Here is a 14,035-nt window from a genome sequence, read left to right as displayed (position 1 = left end):
CACCACTGGAGGCTCTAAGGTTATATAACCTTCCATCAGCTCTTCCTGTTGCTGCCAGTCAGAAGGCGGCTAGAATCTGACTGCGAAGGAGATGGTGCGGCCTGTCCCTTGAGCACTGTCGGGATCTAGCACATGCTGAACGTGGGTGAAGAGGAAGATACATGGAAGAAAGGATTACAGCCTTAATTGAGAGGGAAAATCAATGTAAAATGGTAAATGATGAGGAAAAGAAATATATGTGAGAGTGAATTTAGCAATCATCTAGAGAATCCTTAGGGATTCTTTACACTTTCTCCCCATGTAATACATTGATTTGTGATGCTGAAATAAAATGCAAATGGGAATGAGGGGTTGTATGTAGAAAATGTATGAATAAAGTGTAGACTTTGTGAAATCATACTCCTGAGTCAAGAATTTTAGAATGTTTCCAAAAGAACACTAAAAACACACAGAAAAAGAAGTTAACATTTGTAGCTGTTTGATATTATTGATGAATTCTAGAAAAAAATACCGGATTATGTTTGTAAACTGATCTTTTCTCTGGGCATATTAGAGTGTATTGGATTCAGAGGTTTTACTTTTACTTAATTAAATTATGATTAAAGCTTTGATTGGGCCTTGTCAGTAGGATGTTCAGTCCCTGCAGGGAAATTGCACCACAGAGAAGGGAGGTTGGAGTCTTGAGCTGGAGCCCTGGGATGTAAGCACACAGAGGAGCGTGGCTGTGAGGAAAGAGAAGCCCCAGGAAGAGAAGAACCCAGGAAGCCGGAACCCTGGCAGATGTTGGCAGCCATCTTGCTCCAACATGTGGAAATAGACTTTGTTGAGGGAAGTAACTTATGCTTTATGGCCTGGTAACTGTAAGCTTCTACCCCAAATAAATCCCTTTATAAAAGCCAACCAATTTCTGGTATTTGGCACCAGCACCCCTTTGGCTGACTAATACATCAGTCATGGAAAAGTGTAATGTTTTTATCCCTTTCTCTTGGCACCCAAGTCCTAGACAATGCATACCAAAATGAAATATTAGTGGTGCCCCGCTAAGCTTATTTGAAAACACATTCTCTTCAGCCTCTCTAAAGCGATGCATCAGGCATCCAGGCCCTCAGATTCTCAGTCCTCCAATCTGAAAAGAGCCAAAGGATGAGGCAGAACCCAAAGATATTCTTACAACCATGCTACTACGTTGGATCACCTCTTTCATATTTTCCCCCAGCTGGCACCCGTTTTTATGTTGGTGATAGTTTTAAATGTTAAACACAATGTAAAAAGCTTGAAATGCCATTGGGCCAGTGTATTAAAATAAAAAATAGAAATATTAGGTATATACATGAGGGCATAAGTGAAACACGATGCGCTAACAGCATTTTCTATCTAAAGCTTACAGTAGAAAAAATTAGTAAACAAAACCTCTGGTATCCCTTGCCACAGTAGCACATTCCTGAACTGTAGTCACTTATTTTTCTTCATATCCTTAGATATAAATAGTCTCACACATCTTAAGCCATTTAGAAAAGATTATTAATCACAAAAATAGCCCAAAATATGGCATTTTACCTCGTAGAGTACAACTAATAATTACTATTTGATCATTAAAATAATCTTTAAGTCATTTGAAACAATAAGGAACATTCTTATGTTTCTTTTTCAGAAGGCTCCATAAGGTTCTGCAGAGATTAGACTCTTACTGTTTTTCCACACTACATTGTCAAAAAAGTCTGTATACAGGGAATTGTGGAGTTGCAAAACTAGACTGTTAAAATATGTCTTCTGAGCAATGTTGTCTGAAAAAATATATATGCCTTCTTAAGAGAGCAGGATCTTGGGTGAGAGGGCAGTGTCTTCTCCATTCCCTTGGATGTCTGGTTGAGCCTACACAGCAAATGCAATCCACACTGCATCATTTGGATTCTCACAAATGATACATATACAGAAAGGAGTAGGAAACTGATTTTGCTGTTTCCAACCTAGGGATTCTGTGCAGTCTCCAAGAAAGGAAAATACGTAGCAGTCTCAGATTTCAAAGGGTAAAAAATTGAAATCTGGGCAAGATCTTAAGATGCTGACTTCACCCACAAAATCTAACAGGTTGGATTAGTACTTTTTATCAACAAAGAAGCCAAAGCAGATAGAAGGTACAAAGAAGTGCCACAATACACATCTGGTCATTGGAACTTTATAAATGAGTCTAGTTCTGCTATTCTTAGGGATTTGTTGAGATGATCTCTAAACCTTTGTAAACCAAGGGCCAGAGTGGGTGTGTTTGGAGGGGAAGACAGGGTTTTTTCCTCAGAAGGTTGTATTCAGATGTTGGTCTAGCAGAACAAAACGACCAGCTGAGGAGCAGTCCTAGCTGCAAACCATAGGTCAGCAGTCTAGCGGAAAAGAAATAGTAGTTTTTTGTGTAGAGGGTAACTTCCTGAGTAATGCAGCCTCAACCTCCCAGAACCGGGCATGACATGATCCACGTACGTGAAATGACTAGTGTGGCAGGTGTTTGCTATTTTTTCCTCTTGAAGGAGGTGGCTGTCCTTGTCCAAGGGACACAAGTGTTCCTGTGCTCTAAGGCTGCTGCTGATACTGCCCCTCTGTTGCTGTGTAGAAGTCATCCAACACGCTCTGTAAATAATCGAACGTTGGCCTCTCTTCTGCCTTTTCCTTCCAGCACATCTTCATGATGTCGTAGAGCTCATCTGGGCAGTTCTCCATGCGGGGCATCCTGTAGCCCTGAGACAGGGCGGTCATCACGTCCGCATTCGTTCTCCCTAAGGCAAACAAGACGTCTCAGTTAGACATCTGACCAGAGGAAGGAGCACTGCAGTGTCCTTTGGGCTACCCACATCCCGCATCCAGCAATAAAGGCAGCTTTAGAGGTTAAAGACATTTCCATAAACTAAATATGTAAGTTTTAGCATGGAGGGTGTTATGGGTTGAATTGTGTCCCGTTACAAAAAGGTATACTGATATTCTAACCCCTCACCCCTGCCCCCTACCTTATTTGGAAATAGGGTCTTTGTAGATGTATTCAAGTTAAGATGAGGTCATTGGGGTGGGACCTAATCCAATGACTGGTGAGGAGAAGACACACAGGGGAGAGCCCATGTGAAGACAGGCAGGGACTGGAGTCTACAAGCCAAGGAATGCCAAGGACCGCTGACAAGCACTAGAGCTAGAAGAGGCAAGGAAGGATTTTCCCCTTCTCTAAGAGGAACCTTGATTTCAGACATGTCACCTTCAGAGCTTGGGACAGGATATTTCTGTTGTCTTTAGCTCTCTAGTTGTGGTCCTTTGTTATGGCAGCCCTAGGAAACTAATAAAGAGGAGGTCAAGACAACATTTAGTTGTTCAAGGAGAAAACCAAACATGGTATGTAGAAGATAAAGCAAGTTTCCTTCAAAAGGAAGTCAATAGGACTTCACCTGGAGTCGACTGGCCTTTTGAATTAACCACATACCCCACATACCTCAACCTCAATTCTCTGGTAGTGTTTGTTTTTTTTTTCAGCATGTACCTGTAATACATTTACAAAAACATTTTCTCATTTCAGTCCATTCCTGTGGGTATTAACCTGTTGTAAGTATGACCTTTTGATGAGGTTACTTCAGGTAAGGTGTGACCCACCTCAATCAGGATGGGTCTTAATCCTATTACTGGAATCTTTTATAAGAGAATGAAATTCAGACAGGGAGAAAGTCACAGAAGCAAGAAGCTGAAATCAATGAAGCCAGGAAGAGAAAGGAGAGACCAGCAGATGCCGCCGTGTGCCCTGCCATGTGACAGAGGAACAGAAAATCAATGCCTAATGATGTCTTGATTTGGATGTTTTTTCTGGCCTCAAAACTGTGCATCAGTAAATTCCCATGGTTTAAGCTCAACTATTTCCTGGTATTTACTTGAGCAGCCAAGGAAATGAAAACACTATGTTAATGAAAACAAACACCCATTGGCTGGTGATCTCCTTAAAAGGCAAGCAGTTTTAGATTCTATCATTCACTCCTTCAACAAGCATTTTTTGAGTCTTTACAATGGGCTGGGACCTAGCACTGAGCTCTGAGAGATACAAGAAGATTAAGACAGAGTTTTGTCCATGCCTTGTACAAAGCCTAGTAGGGAAGATACTTCAAGAGAGGGTCATAGGTGGGGAGCACAGAGTGATTGTCTGGAGGGGGTAGGATTTGGCAGAGACTAAAAGTTGGTGAAAGAGCACAGGAAGGAGAATGGGGTATAGCAGAGATTAGAAGAGGGATGGGTGGTGAGTGACGGTGGATGGGAACCCAGAAGCTCCATGAACTATAGCAGACTTTAAAGACCCTGGGACCCACTGTGTGTGTGGAAGAAGTATAGAGTAAGGAATTTAGCCTCTCAAAATAGGTCTGGCTTTTATGCTGGCTCCTAGGGGGTTTTGTCTCTGGAATTTTTCCCAGTGAAAGAGAGTCTCTGTTTATTCATGGTGGCCACACCACCTGTCTTAGGCTGGGAGCTGGCCACAAAGACCAACCATGTGGCTCGAGGACTGGGCCCCTGAGTCACTGATATCAATCCCACAGACCTCTAGGGTGGGAGTGGACCTAGAGATTTCAACCAGTGTGCCCTGATCCAAAATCATGCCTCTGTAATGAAACCCCAATAAAATCTCTGGACACCAAACTTGGGTAGCTTCCTTGGTTGGTAACATACATGGTCACTCTGGGAGGGTGACACTTCCTGATTCCAAGGAAGCTTTGCCTTTGAGATCCTCCTGAACGTCACCCCAGGTGTCTCTTCTTCTGGCTGGTTCTGATTTGTGTCCTTGTTGCCATAATAAAACTGCAATCCTAATTATATCATACCACTTTCAGTGAAATTGTTCTAGCCAATTATCAAACCTGAGGGAATGGTGGGAACCCCAAATTTGTAGCCAGTTGGTCAGAAGTGCAGTGGCCTGGGAAGCCCCAAACTTACAACTGGCATCTGAAATGAGGGCAATCTTGTGGTGACTGTGCCCTTACCCTGCCAATTTGGCCTGATTCCAGGTAGGTATAGTCTGAACTCCAAGGCGGGACGTACCAGCTACCATGGCCTTATAGCCTTGGACCTAATAATTCTCCCTCCAAAAGGGCAACCTATTTTTTTCTGAGCATTATTTAATGACTGAGGCGAGCATTTGCAACAGTGAGCTTCCCGACTGAAAATCACACATAGCACTGAGATGTTAGATGGATCTGGTAAGAAACAGCCAGAAAGGACATGAGGCTTCCCATGGTGTTTCAGAAAGCTTTGCCATTCTCCAAGACCTCCTTTCTCCTTATAAGAGTGGAGCAAACCAAAAGCCACAACCACAAAGCCCCTTTTTTCTTTACAAAATTAATGTAGAGATAGAATTTCAGTTCTAAGATATTGAAAACAAGATCTTTCTGCACCCGCCCCCCGCCAAATAAAAAAGAGAAGGAACAGAACTCCATCCTTGATGAAACTAACAGACATCTGTCAGTCTGGACCATTCATTTTAAATAAAGAAACCTAAGGGAGAAGTGGTCTTAGCTGAGAGGGGGAAGAAGTCAATGTACATAGGTGAGGGACAGCGACAAGAGAGGCAAGCTGTGTCCTCTTGCCAAGCCCTAGGAAGGCCCAACACTGGCGGCAGCACCACACCACAGGGGAGGGCCGGGGCAAGTGCCACAGAAAGGACCCGACCCACAGCCCACCTGGCAGGTGGCGCAGGTTAGCGCTGGAGAAACTGAACAAAAGATGTTCCAGACGCAGGACCCCCAGGCCCAATGGAGGGGGTGGGGGGAGAGTGCCGTGAAAGTCTACATACACCAATGCCCCCTCCTCTGTGAACCCTGAGAGTGCTCGCAGCCAGACTCAGATCCCCAGGAAGGATCAGAAGAACTGAAGAAACTCACAGTCCCAGAGAAAACACTGGAAGATGCTGACCAGTGAGCCAATGGACCGTGTCCCCCTGAGACTTCTCATCAAAGGAAAGGTGGGAGGGTAAAGGATTAGCACACAACGAAGAGACAGAACGACAGAAACATAGGTGAGAAGACACAATAGAGGCGGCGGACTTGGCCCAGTGGTTAGGGCGTCCACCTACCACATGGGAGGTCCGCGCTTCAAACCCCAGGCCTCCTTGACCCGTGTGGAGCTGGCCCATGTGCAGTGCTGATGCGCGCAAGGAGTGCCCTGCCACGCAGGGGTGCCCCCGCATCCGGGAGCCCCACGCGCAAGGAGTGCGCCCCGTAAGGAGAGCCGCCCGGCACGAAAGAAAGTGCAGCCTGCCCAGGAATGGTGCCACACACACAGAGAGCTGACACAGAAAGATGGGCAACAAAAAGAAACACAGATTCCTGTGCCGCTGACAACAACAGAAGCGGACAAAGATGACGCAGCAAATAGACACAGAGAACAGACAACCGGGGTGGGGGGGAAGGGGAGAGAAATAAATAAATAAATAATCTTAAAAAAAAAAAAAAAAGACATAATAGAGAACCACCCGTGTCTAACATCCCACTAGTAAGTCATTCAGAAAATGGAGAGGAGGAAAGTTTCAAAGAAGCAATACCTAAGAATTTCCCAGAATTTATGGCTACACGTTTCCAAACAGAAGGGACACACCAAGTACTCAGCATAATATAAAAATGACAAAGCTCCAGGACAAGGCACCCTGTCATGAAATTCCAGAGATAAGGAGAGATCCTGACTTTCACAGAGGAAACAGATCCTCTCCAGAGGTTTACAGTCAGAATGCCAGCGGCTTCTCGGCCAGCAACTTGGGAAGCTAGATTCAGTGGAAGAAAATGTTTAAAATTCTGAGTGAAAATGTTTGGTGGACTAGCATTTGTAACATAAGCAAAGTAACCTTTCATAATTGTACTTATTGAGTCATTTATTTAGGTCACAGGTCTCTCAAGAAAAAAAAAATCCTGTTTGGGAACATTCCTTATCTTGTAAATATAAATTAGAAGCAGAATATTCACTTTGATGCCTTGGAATTTCATGAGGAAAATCTCCAGAGTCACGTGCATAAGCTATCTTTGATCATTTGTTTCTCACTCATTGATGAAAACATGAGAATGCTATAAGTATTCTTCACTGCTCTGAGTTTCCGGAGGCTAACAATTTAAAACACAACAACAGAATTTGTTCAAATGGACTAGCAGTAATTACAGTAATCGAAGATAAAGGATTTTTTTTCAAGATTTGCCCAAGAAACAATTAATAGGTGCAAAGTTTTTTTTTCTCTCTAAAAAATGTGTTACTGAAAAACTTTTTTCCTGAAGTACATTCTGATGTGCACAGGAGTCAGTGATATTTCATGTGCATGCTGCAAGTACCTATTTCAATGTATAGTATGGCAAATGGGAAATGACACTCTTGTCCATACTACCACACTTTTAATATCTGACTACTCACATTTTTATTTATTTTTACTTTAAATTTATTTTAATTTGTTTTATTTTTTCCTAAAAATTTAATAACTTTTAGTGACAAAAGTTTTTACTTTATTTTCATATCCACAGAAATACATTTGATGTTCTTGATCTAACTCTGGCATCTGGCCAATATGTGTGTTTGGTACACCCTGAACTGTACATGCATGTGGCTATTCCTAGAATGTCTCCACTCAGTCCACCAGAAATTGCCAACAATGGCCACCTGGGGAAGGGAATTGTGGGGCTGGAGAAGAGGGGTGGGGGAGACACATTTGAATCCACTTTAGAATCATGTGACTCTATTCTTATTTAATAATAAACGAAACAGGGAAAACATCTTTCTTCAAGAGGTAAAGTAGGAATACTCCATAATATTTAGAACTAAACAGCAAATACTAGTATAAATAACCAAATTTTCTGAAAGGCAAAGCCTTTGAGGAGCACCAGCAGGCGTGAAGACAAGATGGTAATTTTTGTGCACTTGATATTTTTCAGGTGCATGTGTTACTCTGATAAGAATCAAAACACTTGATAAAAACATAATTGTAAAATAATAGACACTTCAGAAACAGAAGGCCCCCTGGCTTCTCCACAGAGGAGAGCTTGGGAGCACACAAAGCACGGCTCTCCTCTGGCCAGATGCCTGCCGCAGCTTCCATCTTCTGCTGAGTTAAGTATGAGCTCCCACCACCGCGCCTAAAGTGCTACCTGGTCCACTCCATCCTCAACTCTACGAATCTCCTGCTACTCTCAGCTCCTACTTCCTCATCTGCAGCTTGAAGACTAGAGATTAAATGGACTAGGCAAGCCATTCATTTGTTCATTCATTCAACAAATACATCTCTGATCCCCAGTTCATTCATTCGTTCATTCATTCATGCATTCATTCATTCATTCATTCAACAAACACATCTTGATCCCCAATCCATGCTGGTCTCTTGCTCCTGTGGAAGCTGCCCCATGCACTTGCTGCCCCTTCTGTGGGGACACTGCCTCGAGGCAGCTCCTGGCTCGCTCCCTAGCTCCACCCCATCTTGGTTGTTAGTTTTACCTTTTGAAGGAGGTGGCAATCCGTGTCTAACGGACACGAGTGTTCCTGTGCTCTAAGGCTGTTGCTGACAACGCCCTTCTGCTGCTGGGTAGTACTTGCACTCGTTCATCCCTAACCCACTTCCCAACCTCTCCTCAGCATCCCACCTGATCGGACAGACCCAACATCTGTGTGACCACTATCCACCTCTCCCTTCTAGGAGGTCAGCTCTCAAGGGCAGGGGCTTTGAGGGGGCTGTAACGACAGGGCCTTGACATCACCCAGTATGCCCAAATATTTATTGAATAAAGGCATTAAACACTAAACATTTAATATTAAATGCATCTTCTCCACAGGTTTTGTTGAAAGTCCAACATTAATAAGAACACAAAGGCCCTGGGGAAGATCCCTCTTAAACACGCTGGCACAAATTCTGTTAAAAGTGTGAGGGGGACAGAACCTGGCCACGTGAGCTTCACGTGCTAGGAATCTGGAAATGCAAGATGAAAGCCTCCAGATCTGAAGGCTTTCGTGGATGAACTCAGAGTTATTTCATGAACTCCATGGCACTTTGTGCCCACTTCTGTTTTAAAACTAACCAAAAAGAATTGTACAGTCTTGTTGATACAAGGAGCACTTGGGAGGAATTCATTCTGTACTTCGACACGTAAGACAGCACAGGCATATCCTAAGCACTGAATAAGAGGTGGAGATAATTAGTGAAGGAAAAGAAGATGCATCCAATAAAATACCAAGGCAGAGGAGTGCAGAGGCCACGTTTAGAACAACTTCCACTAAAAATATACAAAATCAAGCTCTATTACAAAGGACATATTCTTGGCTTTTGGATAGATGGGGTCATTTTTTAAGCCTCCCTGCAATTTGATGTTTTCCCATATATACCTTTTGAATGGAAATAGGTAGTAAATGATACCTGGGTAGGGGATTTTCCCATAGGTGACAATTTCATACAGGAGAATTCCAAAGGACCACACATCAGACTTAATCGTGAAACATCCAAAGTTGATTGCTTCTGGAGCTGTCCACTTAATAGGGAACTTAGCACCTAAGGAAGAAGAGGTGGGATTCTTATTTGGGCATCAGCTGAACTTAAAAATGTCTAGATGTGTGACCCTCCCACTTACCTTTACTTTTTGTTTTCAATTTTAAATGTTTATTTTGAAAAAGTAATACATACACATATCGCAAAACAGAGAGAGTACAACATTACATCAAAAAAGGAGGCCTCCTTCTGTTTCTCTTCTGGGTAGTCTTCTCTTACAAAGCAAAATTTCTTGTGCATCCTTCCAGAGATGTTTTAACGAGTCAATGTTAAGCATAAAAGAACATGATGCAGAATGTAAAGGAATTCATTCTTAGTTTATATCTTAACCTTAGCCTCTAAAGCATATTTTTATCTTTAGTATTCCAGTTTTCTTTAATGAACTCATACTGTGTTGATGTAATAGGAATATATTTTCAAGGTGTACATTTTTGTGGATAAACATTTTTAAGCCTGCACCAATGAGAATTTCAGATACTACCCCACATTTTTAGAAAATAGATCTCCATTCTTTCATTTGAGAGGAAGCAATGTTATTAAATTTTCAGATGCTGGGTAGAAAGATGATGTGGCCGAGTGAGTCAGGGCTGAATCAAGGTTGTTGCAGAGGCACTGGCGAGGCGACGGCCGCTTAGCTGCGGGGCCCTGACTGACGGTGGGGGCAGGCCACCCGGGGGCCTCGCGTGGTCCCCTGCAGGAAGCAGGGGCTCCGGCACCAACTGCCACCCAGCCCCTGGCAAACGCGAGGGTTTGCCACCAACCACATTGTTGTTACATGTGTAGCTCTGCCTTTCGCATATCTTTGCTGTACAATTTTTGTGTGTGTGTGCCACACTGAAAACTCAAAGTAATAATGAGGAGGGTTAGAGACCCTCGGGGAGCCCCGTCCCACAGGCGGCCCGCAGCTGGGGCCTGACTCCGCCATCACCTTCCTATCCTGGGCGCCCAGCCCAGCTCCTGCTTCTACCTGGTGAGGACAAGTCACTTGTCTCTCTGCCTTCTTGGCCTCTCTGTCTATAAATTGGGGAGAACCATAAAATCCCCCTTAGTACTGATTAGCTGAGCTGATGCAGGTAAGGGACTGGGCACAGCACCAGCACCCATGGCCGGTCAGCACCGCCACTGCTGCCTTCATGAGGAGGCAGTGGCTCGGAGAGCTTTGGAGCTGGGTGGGGATACCTTGTACTGTTTGATTCTAAAACTTGAGAGCTCTCTGCACCAAGCCACGCTGTCTGGCATGAGAACACGCTACTTTTTAAAAAAACTTTTTATTTTGCAATAATTTCAAACTTACAGGGGGGTTTCTGAAAGTATACAAATCCCATACGGAGAACTCCAAGTTCTTTCTCACCCAGATACCCAGATCTACCAACTTTTAATGCTTTACTGCATCTGCTCTATCATGCCATTCATCTACCTTTCTGTCTATCCATATATCAATATATTTTCTAAAATTTAGGAGTAGATTATATATCATGCTGCATGCAACACTTAATAATTCCATGTACATTTCCTAAGAACAAGGCTATTGACTTGTGTAAGCACCTTAAGTGCAGTTATCAAGTTCAAGAACTTTTATGTTGCTATAAAGCTTACAGTCTACATTCCAATTTTTTCATATGTCCCAATAATGTCCATTTGGGATTATTAAATCCAGTTTTAGATCCAGTTTGGGATCATGGATTGCCTTCAGTAGTTATTGTCTCTTTAATCTCTCTCTTATTTCTGGAAACATACAAGTCGAACTTTCCCAGCTCTGTCACTCCCTAGCATTCCATTCAGTAGGCCCGGTTACACTACAATGTTGTGCTACCCTCACCATGTTACTAGAACAGAAAACTCAAATAGACCCATTAGGCACTAAGTCTCCCTGCTCCCTTCTTCCCCACCCCTGCTAACCTGTACTCTGCTTTCTGTCTCTATGAGTTTGCACAGTCTAGCTATTTCTTATAAGGAGAACACTAATTTTTGTGAGACTTGAGACTTGTCAAATTCAACAAAACTAGTCCATTATGAGCCACTCTAAAGGGACAACTGAGTGGGATAAATCCTAATTCATGTGCTTCGGGACTAGATTTCGCAGGTTAGAATCCTGACTCTGCCACTTACTGTGTGAGTTCTGAAAGCTGCTTAACCTCCCAGTTTCCTTGTCTGTAAGGGGAATAACAATAAAACCCATGACATAAAATAAACAAGGTAATGTCTGAAAAGTAGAGCCTGGTGCTATAAATCCTAATACATTTTAGCTCTTTATTTTTAAATTCCTTCTTTCCCTCAAACTATTCTTCATCTGCCTTTTTTGGCTGATGATTATTAATAAGCCCGGGGCTAGAGCTACGGAAAACACTTAAGAGGGCATGGCTTGAGGCAGGAGGAGAAGATACTTCAATGTGATGGAAGCAAGGAAAGTCTCAACAAATGTAAACAAGATTTTGAATTGGAAGGTCACCTCTATAAGTTGTCTTCCATAAGGCACCAGAAATAACACATGGGCCATTGAAAGGAAAAATGATCCTTGTTTAATAAGTTCTTAGGAATGCCAAAAAAGTGTTTGGCCCTTTGGGGAAGAGAGAAAGCACTGCCAAAATGTTCACTACTGATTCTGTCACGGGCGAGCCCAGCAGAATCTTCCAACCAAAAGCACCTTTTGCAATTCTACAATGGGAGAAGCCAGTGCTGCCCCCGACTTGCCCTGCACCCTTCCCAGTGGCCACAAAGAGGGAGTCCAGAGAATAAAGGACAGGGGACCTTGGTGGCGTTTACCCTCAATTAGGGACAGGGAGCTTTACATCTATCAGCGCTTTTTTTGTTTCACCCATATAAAATTGAACATGGAAAATAGGGTGTTTTATGGCACTGTATCTAGTTCTTTACGTGTGATAATTTCCCATGTTTTAATTTGTAATTGAAAGGGAAGTCTACATTTAAAAACTGAACAGAGAATGAATGTTGCAAGTATTTTTCTCTATTTTTAAAAATTATTTTTAGGTCATTATCGTACAAGGTTAATATTGTACCAAATAAGTTTTTTAAACGACAGCTATGGTTAGTGCTTTGTTAAAAACAGACCAAACAAAACAACAAAAACCTTGGAATTGTCATTAGCACACACCTTCCCTTGCTGTGTACTCATTATCTTCAATCACTCGAGCAAGGCCAAAATCGGCAATTTTACACATCAGCGACTCTGACACAAGGACGTTTGCCGCCCGCAGGTCCCGGTGAATGTAGTTCTTCCTCTCGATGTACGCCATCCCCTCCGCAATCTGAAAAACAGGAAAAGGGCTCAGGTTCTCGTACTTAGACTGCCACGTGGTGCCACTGAGGCAAAACCAAAACCCAGCAAGGACTCAACATCCTCTCATGGACGTTATTCCGATGATTTAAGCGTTAAAGACATTCGGGTAACTTACAGTCATCATTTCGAATGCTTTTAAAATAAATGCCCCCCACCCCCAAATCACCATGATCGTCATTCTTTTTCTTAATAGCAACATTTCTCAACATTTTCTAATGCGTGGAGAATAGCTTTTAGACTTCACTACAGTCTCATATTTCAATATACAGATGTTCTTACCCTGGCTTTTCGAAGGGGAAAACAGAGCTGGACAGAGTTTTTTTTTCACTAAGACAAATTATCAGGGTTTCAAGAACAGGATGTCACTGCCAAAGAGCTTCATCTTTGTTAGGTTAACCAACAGCCAATGAACTGGTTTTCCTAGTTCCCTACACAGTCCCTCCAGGGTCAGAGGGACTCAGTGTGATGGCAAAGTGTGAACAACAGGAAGGAACAGATTTAAACAAAGAAGATAAAATAATGGTAGTAGGTATTTTAGGTGAAAACAAGTTAAGGATCTTAAAATTAAACAACAACAACAACACAAAACATAGGATGCAAGTGGGCATCACCATCCCCAAATCCTCCAGACTGAGGAATGAACAAACGTAAGGGGGGAATGTGACTACGGACTAAAGTAGACATTATTATTCTAGCAATGGAAGAAGTTGTAACATTGATATAAAGGCAGGGGCCACCAGAGGTTCTGAGGGGAGAGAGAGGGAAGAAGAGGTGTAACATGGGGCATTTTGGGGACATTGGAATTATTCTGCATGACACTGCAATGACAGATACAGGCATTATACATTTTGTCAAAACTTATAAAATTGTATAGTGCAAAGTGTAAACTATAATGTAAACTATCAACCATGGTTAGTAGCTATGCTTCCATAAGTGCTCATCAATTGTAACAAATGTACCACACTAATGAAAGATGCTGTTAATGCGGAAAAGTGTCGAAGAGGAGGAGGTGAGGTATTTGGGAATCCTATATTTTCTATGTAACATTTATGTAATCTAAAGCTTCTTTAAAAATAAAAAATAAACAAACATAGGATGGTACAACACAAAGAGTGAACCCTAATGTAAGCCATGGACTGTCCTGACTTGAGTCTTTTGTGGACCCCAGGAAATTATGTTCTTAAGCTAACCCACTCCTGGACGTGTAAGCCTATGGTATGTAAGACCTT

General features: G+C 42.6%; 1 protein-coding gene across 4 annotated transcripts in view; it reads right to left on the bottom strand.

Annotated features, from left to right (window-relative positions):
* Positions 1–1,265: 1,265 nt before the first annotated feature.
* The window catches only part of LYN (LYN proto-oncogene, Src family tyrosine kinase), a 132,186-nt gene continuing 119,416 nt past the window's right edge, over positions 1,266–14,035 (bottom strand). For all 4 annotated transcript variants that reach the window (XM_004450151.4, XM_004450148.5, XM_004450149.5 and 1 more), the window contains 3 exons: positions 12,621–12,774; positions 9,380–9,511; positions 1,266–2,765 (listed from right to left, as the gene is read on the bottom strand). In XM_004450151.4, the coding sequence (XP_004450208.1) occupies positions 2,563–2,765; positions 9,380–9,511; positions 12,621–12,774 (489 nt within the window). In that variant the 3' untranslated portion in view covers positions 1,266–2,562. The remainder of the gene's footprint in view (positions 2,766–9,379; positions 9,512–12,620; positions 12,775–14,035) is intronic.

This window comes from Dasypus novemcinctus, chromosome 14 (genome assembly GCF_030445035.2).
Source record: "Dasypus novemcinctus isolate mDasNov1 chromosome 14, mDasNov1.1.hap2, whole genome shotgun sequence".
NCBI lineage: Eukaryota > Metazoa > Chordata > Mammalia > Cingulata > Dasypodidae > Dasypus > Dasypus novemcinctus.
The sequence above is the reverse complement of the archived record's forward strand: the minus strand, read 5'-3'. Positions and strand labels throughout refer to the sequence as shown.